Consider the following 15,074-nt stretch of genomic DNA (forward strand, 5'->3'; position numbering starts at 1 on the left):
CTAATCAATATTTACACATACACAAAATAATTCATTACATACACAAACTATTACTCCTCTTTAACTTTATACGCATACACATACATACAACACTATTATTTCAAATTTTACACTTCATGTACTTCATTATTCATTTGAACACGATACTTTATATGTTATTCAACATAATACACATTTGACAAGTGCAAACTACACGCTCGATACGTCCATACACGTCAAAATTGCTCGCGACATGTACAAATTGGCTGCTCTACACGTCTAGACTACATACTTAAAGAAGGAGCTATCTGCCATATTTTCTTATTGTTTCATTGATTGTAATTACTTGTAAACGTCTTGACATCATTATAGTGGAATTATTTCGGCTGAGTATCGTCCCACCTGCAGTTTTCTCCCCTTCACGGATTTTCTGCATTACCAATTATCCGTGTTCATTTAATTTTTGCACATGTTGATCACATTTCATTTTATAATTTTGTCATGATTAAATTTATTAGACTTATCTTTTAACCTACAAATTTTGGTAAAAATAGTTGGTATAAATAAACATGCTTAATTGATGAAAAGTATACGGAAGGATTGAAAACTGCTGTGCTGTGAGAAAAAATGCTGGTAGAAAAAGTGTTGTCAGAAAAATTAGATGACTGTTTGGTATTTTTTTTAATTTATATATATTTTGAGATATAATATATCAAAATAATATTTTTAAGAAGGTTTGATGGTGAAACTGATAGCTACTTTCTGCAAAAACTGAAAACAGTTTTTTCCAAAAGCGGGGGACATGCTTTTGCTAATAGCAGCTTTTAGATCAAAAATATTTTTCCAGAAAGTAGTTTTTATAATTTACCAAACACCTTTCTGACAGTTTTTCGGCAAAAAACTGTTGTAACTGTCTGCGGCCTAAAAGTCTTTATTTTGCGCATTTTTTCTCTTGTTATCTTGTACAACAAACAAATAAACAATATTATCTCATATTTACATATGCATTCATAACATGTTGATGATTGACGTTTGACCCAAAACATATCCATTCTCCCCAGATGATTCCATTAACACTCGCCCTTTTCTTTCTTCTCATTCTTCAACTTTCATCTTCATCCAAAATCTCTATATCTATCTCCCCAAAAAAGCTCTATAAATCGGGTGACCCGGTTACAATCAAATGGTCCGGACTCGACTCACCTTCTCAACTCGACTGGCTCGGTATCTACTCACCACCCAACTCTAAATCACCCCACTTCATTGGCTACTTCTTTCTCTCGAACTCTTCCACTTGGCAATCCGGGTCGGGTCAGATCACTTTCCCGGTCATTAATCTCCGTTCAAATTATCAGTTTCGGATCTTTAGATGGGTCGAATCCGAAATTGACCCGACCCATCAAGACAATGACCATAACCCCTTACCTGGTACGAAGCATTTGTTGGCAAAATCTGAGGAGCTGGAGTTTGAGTCGGGTCGGGGCCCCGAACAGGTCCATTTGGCTTTGACGGGTCGAGATGGGGAAATGAGGGTGATGTTTGTGAGTAATGATGGAAAGGAGAGTGTTGTGAAATATGGGTCGGGTCAGGATAGGTTGGATATGGTTGTGGGTACTCGGGTCGGGCGGTATGAGAGGGAACATATGTGTGATTCTCCTGCAAATATAAGTATTGGGTGGAGAGATCCTGGGTATATACATGATGGGGTTATGGTAAATTTGAAGAAAGGGGTTCAGTATTATTATAAGGTTAGTTCTTGATTGATATGCCTGATTTTATATGTCCATATGTTGGTCAGATGTATGCTGTATTTGGAATTGGTTTCACTTGTTGGTAGTAATAATATTAGCGACAAATGTGATAGATTGCATAATTTTGTTTGGTTAGTAGGATCGAAAAAATAGGAACTGTTTAGTAGGATTAAATGTAATCCATTCTTGGTGATGATTATGTGATCATTTTTGTGATTTTTTGAACACTAAAATGTCTTGAATCTAGCATGGTAATGAAGAATGGTTTATTTGCTTAAGTCTACATGCAATTATTTACGTTTTATGAAGCCTTATTGAATTTTGACCTTGATTTATCACTGTGCAAGTATGCATGAGTTGATCGGTTTGTATTGGTAGCTGTACAAACAGGTAGATTTTGTAATGTTTCAGACTTCAGTATGAAGATGCTATAGACTAATCATTTTTAGGAAAACAAACCCAAACTATGTACATGCAGAGACCTAGTGGTTACTGCTTGTATGTCCCACTCTTCATTTATTCATTTAAAGCATATAAAATATGCGTAAAGTATATGGAAAGCATTTTAATTAATGTAAAGTGTAAGCACGTTGGAGAGACAAAGAATGGGAATAAAATTGTTAATGGGTTAAATCTCAAAATGGTCACTGAACTGAAGGCTATATATTAAAAAACTCACTCTATTTATCGGGGTCTCACTTGTATCACTCTAGTTGAGAGTAATGACAACACCGTTAGTCAAGCTAGTTCAATGTTAGTCATGATTAGCTGACTTGACGGAAATTGTTTTATCATTGACACCATTAATAGCTAGGTAGACTTGTAACACCTGGCGTATCACGGGGAGTTAAAATAAGCTAACCCAATATCTAGTTACTGCCCGACATACATATATTTATAAATTGAGTTTCTGAATGTATGTATACATACTTTTTTCTTTATCATCCATCACAGGGCTTTTATCGATGGAACTTTTAGTTATCTAAACATTTCCAACTAAAATTTCTGAAGATCTCCCATGGAACAAATTACCGGCCAATCACAAACTTATCTTTTGAGTTTTGATTCTAAATTTTTTATTTAGTTTTCATTTTTAGATTGAAAAATGTACTTCTCATTTTTCTTAAAATATTAATTTCATAAATTTAAAAGAAGCACAAAGATTTTTGAAGTTAAATTTAAAATTTGAAATATGTCTCTAATATTCTTTTAATCATTTTGTTGTATCTTTACAAGAAAAATAATTTTCACTTTACTCAAAAATTTTGACTACTTTTAAGATAAAATGTATACTTTTCTATAAATTTTAAAAGAACGAAATATATATTTAAAAGCAAAGCTTTTCCTTGAATATAAAATTTGAATTTTATTTATAAAAAAATAATATTTATTTTATAATGATTATGTTTGGCAAAATTTATGACAAATTTAATAATTTCAAACGAAAGCTTTTGATTTGAAGATAAAGAAACTTATTTCAATATTGAAAACTGTGTTGTAGTACCAGACAACATAAAATCACCATCCAGGTGTTCTAGGTTCTTTCAAGCTGTTACCCGTCAAATCAACCAAACTGATTAACGGGGCTGTCATTATTCTCCAATAAAGTGATGCATATGAGTCCCCGATAACTAGAATGAGTTTTTTGATATATGGGCTTCACCATTGATGACCACTTTGAGATTTAACCCAATTGGTAATTAAGAGTTCTTCCTATTCGCTTGAAGTTTTAAGATTCATTAAATTACCAGGTCTTCGATATACAAGTTTCCAATATAAGGATTATGCTATGATCAAATGTTTTACGGGAAGCTGAAGATAGTATTACGATAATAAATATGATAATAGTTCAATTACAATGACACTGACTCCTCACTTTCGAGAGGTGAAACTCTCCCTGATACTCTCAGAATACAATTATAATTAGATGACCCCTCAATGCTAGTCCCCCATCTGTTATATCCTCATTACAATATTAAATGTTGTGAAGTTCCTATTATACCCCTGCTGCTATGTCATTATTTCCCTTGTGACATGTTGACCTGTCTTGACGCTGTCTTCTTTTGTAAGTCAATAATATAGGCTGTCTACTGTCATTCCTAGCATTACTCCCGGCGAGAAGATTCACCTTGTCCTCAGGAAATTAGGGAAGAACCGGATGATATTGCTGGAGTGTTCCCAAGTAAATTTACTTTCTGGCAGACCTTCCCGTTTAATGAGCACTTCATGGTCTGTTGCTTGCCCTGCGGAAGAAGTGCTAATTCCCAGTACCTGCTCAGGCTTACTCTCCATCACCATTGACTCTGTGAGAACAGGGGGAAGCTAGGGAGAGGTAACCAGGTGTCCAACGGCCTTCTTAAGTTGAGAGACATGAAACACTGGGTGTATTCTTGCTGTAGATGGAAGGGCCAACTTGTAAGCAACACTGCCCATTCTTTGTGTGATTTCATTGGGCCCGTAGTACCTCGGACTGAGTTTGTCAAATGGTCATCTAGTTAAGGATTGCTGCCGATAAGGTTGCAGCTTAAGATGCACATGATCACCCACTTTGAACTCCATTTCTCTTTGACTCAAATCTTCTTGCAACTTCATTCAATGCTGGGCTTGTGGGCTTGTAAAAGGTTAGCTTTCAAGTCATCGAGAATGGCATCCCGTTCGACAAGTTGATCCTTTAGGGATGATAGAGCTGTACTACCCGGCTGAAACTTGATTAATTGAGGGGGATCTCGTCCGTACAGAACTTTAAAAGGGGTGTAGCCTGTAGAGACATGTTACGAAGAGTTATACCAGTGTTCAGCCCATGGTAAATACTTCACCCATAACTTGGGTTGACTCGAAATGAAGCAGCGTAAGTAGGTTTTTTACCACTTCGGTCTGCCCATCCGATTGTGGGTGATACGCTGTGCTATGACAAAGCTTGGTACCGTGTAGCTGGAACAATTCTTGCCAAAACAAGGACATGAACACCTTGTCCCTATCAGATACGATAGTTGAAGGAAAACATGAAGCCGAACTACCTCCCGAATGAAAATTGCAGCCACTGTAGGAGCAGAAAAAGGATGTTTTAAAGGGATGAAGTGTGCATATTTTGACAATCTATCGACCACAACAAGAATTGCATCTGCCCCATTCGATTTGGGGAGTCCCTCAATAAAATCCATGGAGAGATCTTGCCAAACTTTATCGAGTAACGGTAAGGGCTGCAACAATCCGGTGGGCTTAAACTAGAGGTCTTTGATTGTTGGCAAGTAGGACAGGCCTTTACATATGTTGCCACTTGTTTACGCATGCCCGACCAGTACCAATTCGCAGCCAACCTTTGATACGTTTTAAGGTCTCCTGTATGACCTCCCATCGGAGAATCATGATAGTCCTGCAGAAATTTATTCAACAATACAGAATCCTTTGGTAATACTACTCTTCCCTTATACTTTAACACATCATGTTCCAACTGGTAACCTTTAGGGACCTCCCTTCCTGCCCTGAAATCGTTGGTGAGTTGCTTAATAAAAGGATCCTCCTGAATTTGAATTTGAGGGTAAAGATCAGACCATTTTGCCCCCGGAAGAAATTATAGCACCTAACTCAATTGAACCATGAAATTCACGTGACAACGCATCAGCGACATTGTTTGAAGTCCCGGGCTTATAGTGAATTTCAAAGTCGAAACCCATAAATTTGCTTACCCACCGCTGATACTCAGAACCAACTTCCCGCTGTTCAAACAAAAATTTGAGACTTTGTTGGTCTGTTCGGGTTATAAACCTCCTCCCCAAGAGATAGTGCCTCCGAGATAGTGCCTCCATTTAAGCACTGCCAAAACAATGGCCATCAATTCTTTCTCGTAAATAGACTTTAGACGTGCCCTTACACCCAAAACCTTACTGAAATAAGCGATCGGGTGACCCTCTTGTAACAAGACTGCACCTAACCCAAATCCCGAAGCATCTGTTTCGATAATAAAATTTCTGGTAAAATCAGGCATGACAAGGATGGGAGCTTGCATAAGGGCCAGTTTCAACTGTTTAAACGCTGTCGTCGCTTCCTGAGTCCAACCAAATTGGTCCTTGCGTGTCTGGTCTGTAAGGGGACGAGCTATTGTAGCATATCCTGCAATAAACCTTCGGTAGTATCCCGATAAGCCCAAGAATCCCTTTAATTCTTTCAAATTACTAGGAATAGACCATGTTTCCAAAGCTTTAACCTTTTCAGGATCTACTGCTACCCCATTCTCTGAAATAATATGGCCCAAGTAAGCGAGTTTGGGCCTGCCTAAACTCACATTTCTTTTCATTAGCATAAAGCTGGTGGGTAGTCAAGGTCTCCAAAACCAAGCTTAAATGCTCAACATGCTTCTCTTCTATTCGACTATAAACGAGAATATCGTCAAAAAAAACCAACACGAACTTCCATAAGAAGGTCTTAAACACCGCGTTCATCAATGCTTGAAAGGTGGCCGACGCGTTCATAAGTCCGAATGGCATTACTAGAAACCCGTAATGCTCTTCGTGAGATCTGAACGCTGTTTTAGGAATATCCTCACTCCTGATTCGAATTTGGTGGTACCCAGATATTAAATCCAACTTAGAGAATAGCTTGGCCCCTTTTAATTCATCCAACAGCTCATCTATTGTCGGTATCGGGTATTTGTCAGGAACGGTGTCCTTATTTAGAGCCCGATAGTCGACACAGAATCTCCACGATCCATCATTTTTCTTAACGAGGATGACCGGACTTTCGGACTTGAGAAAGGGCTATGAGATTCTCGAATAATGCCCGCCTTCATCATATCACGAATCAATGCCTCAATTTCATCTTTTTGTGATTGGGGATATCGATATGGCCTTACGCTAATAGGGTCCGTCCCGTCTTTCAGATTAATCGCATGCTCATGACAACGGTGGTAATTGGAAGACCTCTGAATGATGCTTTAATATGGGTTTTAGATAAGGAGGCACGTTGTCTTCACCCCTTTTCAAACCCTTGTGTTCCCCCTTGGCTGCTAAATGATTGCATTCCACCAAATACCCATCCCCGCCCTTCTTAATAGTTTTCATCATCGCCTTGAACGAGATCATGGTTCGGCCTAAAGATGGGTCACCTTTCAATGTCACACTTCCACCCCCAACTGAAATCTCAAGGTCTGCGTTTTCCAATTAGTTGACACCGTACCCAATTTCTCCAACCATTGAACTCCTAGAATGACATCAGAATTACCTAACTGAAGAGGCAAATAATCTTCTATCACCTTAACCCCTTGCAAATGAAGCACTACTGATTTACACTCTCCTTTCCCTTGCAAATCATCCCCAGTTCCCAAGGAAACACCAAAGTTCTTAGATGGAAGCACCGGCAGTCCCAAACTTTTAACAGCTTTAATGACACAAAGTTATGGGTGGCACCTGGATCGATCATTACTGCCACTTTTTTTCCCATAATTTCTCCCATTAATTTCATCGTTTTTGGGCTAGTGATTCCAACTACAGAATTAAGTGAAATTTCTGGCTTGAAATCCATATTTAAATCCAACCCCCCTGTTTCTTCTAGTGTCTCCTCTACTTTATCAGCTTGTTCATACTCCTCTCCCCATCATCCCCTTGCATCAAAATCATGCTCAATTCTTTCTTCTTACACCTGTGTCCTGCCGACCACTTTTCATCACAACAGAAACACTCACCCTTCTCCCTCTTACTTTGTAGCTCTTTTTCAGACAAACGTTTAATTTCCCCAACTGGCCTAGCAACCGGAAGAGGTCCCATACCCCGTGATGGCGAGGAGGACGTGTGAGAATGCAGAACTTATGTGTGGAAGGATTGTAGGAACTTGAATTATTCTTAAAAGAGGAATAGGATGAATTACCTGAATACGAGGATACTGAACTAGCCCGTTTCCCTGCTCCGTAGAGATTTAGCCCATTTCTCAACTTATCTTCAACCTTAATGGACAGGTCCATGGCATGATCAAGGCTTCTAAGCCCAAGTAGGCGAACCTCGGCCTTGATGTCCTCTTTCAGGCCTGTTATAAATTGGCCCTTCGCAATTTCCTCCGGCACTCACACCAGTGGTGCCATAAGTTCGATAAACCGTCGACGATACTCAACCACATCAGAGGTTTGATGATGGTTCAACCACTGTTCGTATAAGCTGCCAGCAGAAGTCGGCCGAAATTGATGGAGGAGCATGCCCTTTAGTTCTTCCCATCGGCGTATGGGTCTCCTACTGTGTTCCCATTGGTACCATAATAACGCATCACCATCAAGAGTTACAACCGCTGCCTCCACCTGTTCATCCTCCGTTAGGCGATAAAACGTGAAGTGCCTCTCAGCTCTTAGGATCCAACCATCTGGATTGTTAACTTCGAATGTTGGAAGGTCTAATTTCTTGAATCTCCAATTAGGGCTTCCGTTATATTTTTGGTGAGAGTTTCCCCCAAAATCTTGAAAAACCCTACCCGACACGTACTCTCCGGTTCGACCCGACCCGTTTTCTCCAGACCGCCCCGACCCGGTACCTGAACCCTCGGGTCGACCCATTCCCGCTCCATCTCCATGTGATCCAAAACGTCCACTGCCAGATCTGTTCTCCAATGAAGAGTAGTCGGCGATTTGAGAGTAGTCAGCGATGAACGCATTTCTTCTTGGAATTTTTCTTGTTCTCCCTTCATCAGATTCATAAAGACATCTTGCATCTCCCTTCAATGAGCAATCCGGTCTTCCAATCATTGAGTGGTCTGCTCCAACGAATTTGTAAGTTGCTCAATTAGGGTTTTTTGCATTTCTTGAGCGGCGGTGTTTACCGCAACAGTGATCTGCTCTGCCATCGTTGATTGTAGAGTTGTCAAACCCTGCTCCAACGACTCAATATGGTGCTGATTTGTAGGTGGGGCTCCCATGGTGTTCCTCAACCGTACCGCTCTGATACTACTTTGCTATGAACTAATGTTTCAGAGGAAGCTGAAGATAGTATTATGATAATAAATATGATAATAGTTCAATTACAATGACACTGACTCCTCACTTTCGAGAGGTGAGAGTCTCCCAGATACTCTCAGAATACAATTATAATTAGATAACCCCTCAATGCTAGTCCCCCCATCTGTTATATGCTCATTACAATATTAAATGATGTGAAGTTCCTATTATACCCCTGCTGCTATGTCATTATTTCCCTTGTGACATGACCTGTCTTGACACTGTCTTCTTTTGTAAGTCAATAATATAGGCTGTCTACTGTCATTCCTAGCAGATTCCTGGTCTTTGTATAATGCAAAATCAGACGGCAATATATTTTGAAATGGAGGAGTATTCATTTTAATTTGTAAACATAATTTTGTAATCTAGACAAGTATTAGGCTGTTTTGCATTTTCTTTGCATAGAATAATTTGAGAGAAATTGGGTAGGTGTTAGTCAAATTCCCAACTACATTAAATATTTTTCTTAAATTTGTGTGTGAATGCAAGTTCTAAAAGATCTATTTTATATGTGGCAAGTGTTTATAGCATCTCCTGCTGTTTTAAATGACAGGTAGGTAGTGACTCCGGGGGTTGGAGCACCACTTACAACTTTGTTTCACACAATGGGGATTCAAATGAAACAGTAGCTTTCTTATTTGGTGATATGGGTGCTGCAACACAATACTCAACCTTTCTTCGTACACAAGAAGAAAGCATATCAACCATAAAATGGATCCGTCGTGATATTGAAGCTCTTGGTGACAAGCCTACTTTCATCTCTCATATTGGAGATATTAGCTATGCAAGAGGCTACGCATGGTTGTGGGACACCTTTTTCAATCAGATTGAGCCTGTTGCCTCTAAAGTTCCCTACCATGTGTGCATTGGTAATCACGAATATGATTGGCCATTACAGCCTTGGAAACCTGACTGGGCTAGCTCCGTTTATAATACAGATGGGGGTGGAGAATGTGGGGTACCCTACAGTCTTAGGTTCAACATGCCTGGAAACTCTTCAGAATTAACAGCAACAAATGCTCCTGCAACAAGAAACCTTTATTATTCTTTTGATGTGGGTGTTGTGCATTTCGTATATATGTCTACAGAAACCAATTTCCTTGAGGGAAGCAGCCAACATAACTTTATAAAACATGACTTAGAATCGGCGGACAGAAACAAGACCCCTTTTGTGGTTGTCCAAGGACATAGACCTATGTACACAACGAGCAACGAAAATAAAGATGCTCCTTTGAGGAAGAAGATGCTCGAGCATCTGGAGCCTCTGTTTGTAAAGAATAAGGTAACACTTGCATTATGGGGTCACGTACATAGGTACGAGAGGTTTTGTCCAATAAATAATTATACTTGTGGAACGGAAGCATTACCCGTGCATGTTGTTATTGGAATGGCAGGTCAAGACTGGCAACCTATATGGGAACCTAGACTAAACCACCCTTCAGACCCTGTTTTCCCACAGCCCAAACGGTCAATGTACCGTACTGGAGAATTTGGGTACACTAGGCTTCATGCAACAAAAGAAAAGCTGACACTTTCATTTGTAGGAAACCATGATGGCAAGGTACATGATGTGGTAGATATTCTGGCATCTGGTCAAGTTGCTGGCTATGAAAATGGCGATGATGATCATTTTCCAAATGGTTATCTTTCTAAAGTAAGGGTTGATGACAATGTTTCTGAACCAAGGGTTCAGGGGCGATCCTCGGTATCTAAGTATGTTAAGGGAACTGTTGTACTAGTGGTGGGAGCCGTAATCGGATATGTTCTTGGATTCATATCGCGTTCTAAGAGGGAGATTGCATCACTTAATAAATGGACTCCAGTGATAAGTGAAGAAACATGAATTCCACTTTACTTGCATACAAAATGGATGGTTTAATTACCATGTTGGTATATATGACAGAGAAGATTCTTCGTGGTAGATACTTGAGTCTCTGCAGCAGTACCGATCAAATTTGGCCGAGGTAGGACTTCTTTCTATATTTTTAAATGAGTTATTACATATATTACATGAATATGTTGTAAAATTTCATTGCTCTGATAGTTGGACAAATAAATTTATGTTATATTTTATGTGTCATTTTAAGTTATTGATTTGTTACTCAAGTGTTTTCTGATGTAAATTTTACCGCCATATTTTGCACTAGTTGATGAGTAGTTGATATTGTCCTTTAATATATTTTTATATAGAAGCGCCTTTATGAAGAATTTATTTCCCGAACGGTTAGATTACTGTGCCTTGACCTGAACATTCTTGCTAATGTGATGAACATACATTTAAGAGTAGAATAATAACATAGATTTGAGATTAAGATGGTTTTGAGGCAGTCTGGATTAAGTAAGTACAGAGAATTAAAATCCTTGCCCTTCTGAAAAATGTTGTCCTGAAACAGTTGGATACTTTACGCCATACTCCTAGCTCTTATCTCAAGTCCTTCCGAACATAAATTTCAAAAGGAATTCTACTGAATTTCCAGTTTAAAAGTTCATAGGTTTTGTCCCTGTTTAGTGGCAAAATTGGGCTGTTTCAGTTGTGTTTCTGTCAGGCAAAATTAATGTCAATGGTAGTGTTTACCGACTACAGAGAAACCAAAAAGCGTTTACTGGGAGAGTCCTTGGTTTTTATTTTCCCTCCTTTTTCTGAGTTTTTTTTTGGTCCAGCGGATATGAACCAAGCGGTTAGCAGAAATTTAATTGATGCGCAAGAGGAGTGTATGAAGAATTTGTAATTTTGTGAGTCGGAGTTCTTACTATATAATGTTGAACACCTGGGATTTGAACCTAATGCAATATCCACAAAGAGCGTCATGAAGTGTGCATCTCTAAAGTTGTACTTGTGAACTTACTTACAAGGGTCTTCTCCGTGTTTCCAATTTGAATTATATCCGTGTTTTGTATTATCAACTTATTTGCCAACTACTGTATTTTCGGGACCTTTATTGCTACTTTCAGGAGAAAGCTAATTAGGTATAAGAAATTCACATAGTTCACATTATTGAGATTACACAGACTTTTCTAGCAGATATATGCAAGAAGAGGGGAAGAGAAGTTGAGTTGTGTGAAAGATGCCGAGGAGCGGTGGGTATTGATGGGGGAAAGAGAGTGACAATATGGGATACATTGTAGGTATAGCAAGGGGTAACGGCAAAGATGAAACTGGTTGAAGGTAGGTTCACATTGGTATCTTCCCCTTTCAAACTCAAAACTCCTCACTCCGACACCGTGTTTGTACTCCATTTGCAAAAGCCAAGCATATTTAGCGGAGGAACAAATATCAGAAATATTTTTCATTCGTGAGTAATTTATGGCAAAGGGTGTCTATCCTTTCAGTATAAAAAAAATGAGAGAAGATAAAATGACGGAACAAACCACAACTACTAGGTTACTGAAGATGTATAGCAATCACTTATAAATGAAACCTTTGGAACTGCTATTAAAATAATTACACTTTGCTATTTGTAATACATTTTCCTACATTAACTAGGACACTACCATTTCCGACTTCTTAAGAGCTGTGATCACTTTCTCTCTCCTCCTATTGCATTTTTCAAAACAAAAAACTAACACAACCATCCAACTCCTTCCCAGACAGCACTTCCATCTAAGGTATCAATAACATTACATTATAATCATTTCGGTTGTTTTTACCAATTGTCGTTTGTTTGTATGCTGATATGGCAATGTGAACTTTGACCTGGCATCTGATGTGTCTAATTCAAGCTCAATGTACGCACACTATTATATATACCTAAAATATATTTTGTACAAATAACACCGTAAAATATACTTACATAATCTAGGGCTTGTTGACAAACAAGAGGAGTTTATAGGTGAACGCTTTCTTTAACGATTTGAGATATTATCAACACTAATTAAAATGTATGCAATCAAGGAGGTAAGACGTTAGAGCAACTCTAATAGGTTAGTTATTTGGGATCCTAAACTAAAATTTAAGAAATCTTATATAAACTAGAGTTCCAACATGCTAGTGATTTATTAAAAAGTTAGCATAATTCATTCCTGCCTTATTTATAAGAAACCACTAGTGATTTCTTATTTTACTTTTAATAATAAAAAAATCATTTCTTTCTCCTTCTCCATTTCAAATGCATAACTAGAGTTTAAATATTATAATAAAATATTACTATGATACACTTATAAGCAATGTTATTCGAGTTGAACTCTAATAAAATATTTTAAAATACTAGAATTCATTTTTATAATAATATTTTTGAGAAATATGTTAGGACTGGAGTTCTTAACCATTTACAATTTTGTGGTTTGTGGCCCGTGTCTTGAAAGAAGAATTTGAAAATATCTTATAAAAGATGTGGGTCATAGCAAATATATAAAAGTAATTTGCGGAGGTAAGTATTCCTTCGCGTGCTCGAAATGATGGCATTAATAATTACGTCACTCTAAGCACATTTTGTGTGCGAGCGGCTCATCACTCGCCTAGGTTTTCTACACACACGTTTGTCATTCAGCCCCTATGTCGCGCATATGTACATTATCTACGCATTTCACGCGTCTAGCCATCCTCTCGAGAAGTGCCAGTAATATCCAGAACCCTAGTTCGTTAACCTATAAATAGTCCAAGGCTAAGGTGATGGGGCAGTTTTAATCTTTACACAAACATAACCATATACATACAGATACTCTCTCCGCCTTCAATTCTCCGAAACCTGTTCTTGTTCTCACGTCAAATACACTCTCTAGCATTGTTTTGCAGGAACGTTACCGGCTGTTAGATTGCACTCCGAGAAAGTGAAGATTAGCACAAGGAGCAGCCATGGAGGATTGAGCATTATCACAGAGATTATTCAGTTTTACCGAAAGGGTGAGAGTGAAGGATCCTTTCGGTTTTGATTTGCCCTCCCTTTTCCGAGCATTTATCAGGCCCCATGACGTTTGAAAGGATTTCAGTTTTTAAATCTTGTAAATGGAGATGAATATCACACGTGCTTAACAGAAACTTAATTAATGTGCAACACAGATTGTAGTATATGAAGTCGTAATTTTGCGAGTCCGAGTTCTCATAATATAATTTTGAACATCTAGGATTTGAACCAGTGCTGAGGATTGAGGTTTTTGCTGTCGGTTTCAATTTTTAAATTATACTCGTTCTTTGTAAATTTAACCTATGTGTCAACTACTATATTTTATGATATATAATTGCCTTTGTAGTTACTTACAGAGAAGGTTGATTATGTATAAAAAATCCATCTAATCCACGTTAGAGAGATTAAACGGACTTCTCTAGAAGCAAGAAGAAACGGGATGAATCCCCCTCCAAGGCCACAACTCTTCACTTTGACTCCTTATCAACATCTTAAGCTTTATCAACATCCCAAGCTTGTCACGCAAAACAACCTTTATCAACATCTATATCAGATAGGAATATAGCTAAAAGAAATAGCAAAGAGCGTCTGAAGGGTTTTGGGATTTCTCAGCTTAATTGGACTCGTGAATCCTGAAATTAGTGCATAAAATCTTCCAATTGCAGTGAGAAAGAGAGACTTTTAAACACATTGCTTAGATAATATTTCTCTAAAAGGAAAGGATCTTACCTATCAAAATTTAAAGCCTCAGTGTTGTCACACAGGATTGGTATTTTCTCCAATTTTATTCATAATCAAATAATTGATTCATCATCCATAAAATCTATGTACAACAACTTCCAGCCGCAATGTATTCATCCTCAGGTGTAGAGATTGATACCAAGTTCTGTTTTTCGCTAAACCAAGAGACCAGCTTGTTTCTTAGAAATTGACAGCTTTCAGTTGTGCTTTTCTTGTCAAGAGATATAACTGAGAGTGGTGAAGATCAAAATGAAGCCGAGTCACCCTTGGTCAAGAGATCAAAGAAGAGTAAGAAATCTGAGCTGACCACTTAAGCCACCTCTGTATCCTCCCAACAGGATGCAGTTGTAAAAATGGAGACTAAACAGACTCTAGATACATCCTCTCAACATGGTGTATCTATTGAAAAGAGCATTCACCCCAATGCACCTTGTACAGAGTCTACACAGCCTGCACCTGAAGCAATTCAAGTGTATGGTAGAAGGAATAAGGATGACACACACAGTGAGGGCACATCTTTTGAAGCTCCCTCATCCATTCTGGGGGAGCTACCAACACTCACATCTGAGCAACAATCTATCACATCTCAAATTTCTTCTCTACCAACAACACTTGAATCCATTTCTCAAGTGCAAGCTAAATCAAGTGACTTGGTTCAAGAAACCTTGCTCACCACCACCCAGACACTTCAATTAGATGGTGAGAGGTTACTAGCTGGGGTAGACCTTGATGACACCATCAAAACCATGGGGGATTCATCAGTTTTGACTGAAGACCACATGGAGGTACTAA

General features: G+C 38.4%; 1 protein-coding gene across 6 annotated transcripts; it reads left to right on the forward strand.

The window, feature by feature from the left end:
* The first annotated feature begins 978 nt into the window (after positions 1-978).
* On the forward strand, positions 979-13,772 carry LOC141677542 (putative inactive purple acid phosphatase 2). 6 transcript variants are annotated; one of them, XR_012557452.1, is made up of 4 exons: positions 979-1,727; positions 9,254-10,664; positions 11,710-11,866; positions 13,420-13,772. XR_012557452.1 is itself a non-coding variant. In XM_074483523.1 (2 exons), the coding sequence occupies exons 1-2, from the start codon at positions 1,041-1,043 to the stop codon at positions 10,541-10,543; spliced, it is 1,977 nt and encodes a 658-aa protein (XP_074339624.1). In that variant the 5' UTR covers positions 979-1,040; the 3' UTR covers positions 10,544-10,846. The 6 variants fall into 6 exon arrangements, 2 of the variants coding, with proteins under 2 accessions (XP_074339624.1, XP_074339627.1); XR_012557454.1 differs by having other exon boundaries at positions 11,720-11,866; XR_012557453.1 differs by having other exon boundaries at positions 11,723-11,866.
* The last annotated feature ends 1,302 nt before the right edge of the window (positions 13,773-15,074 follow it).

Source organism: Apium graveolens, chromosome 8 (assembly GCF_009905375.1).
Source record: "Apium graveolens cultivar Ventura chromosome 8, ASM990537v1, whole genome shotgun sequence".
Lineage (NCBI taxonomy): Eukaryota > Viridiplantae > Streptophyta > Magnoliopsida > Apiales > Apiaceae > Apium > Apium graveolens.

What these genes read in the sequence shown, in the direction of transcription:
- LOC141677542 (XM_074483523.1), top strand. Translation starts at nt 1,041, where the DNA reads ATGATTCCATTAACACTCGCCCTTTTCTTTCTTCTCATTCTTCAACTT. An exon ending in GGGTTCAGTATTATTATAAG is followed by an intron (nt 1,728 to 9,253) that starts GTTAGTTCTTGA and finishes TTTAAATGACAG; the next exon opens with GTAGGTAGTGACTCCGGGGG.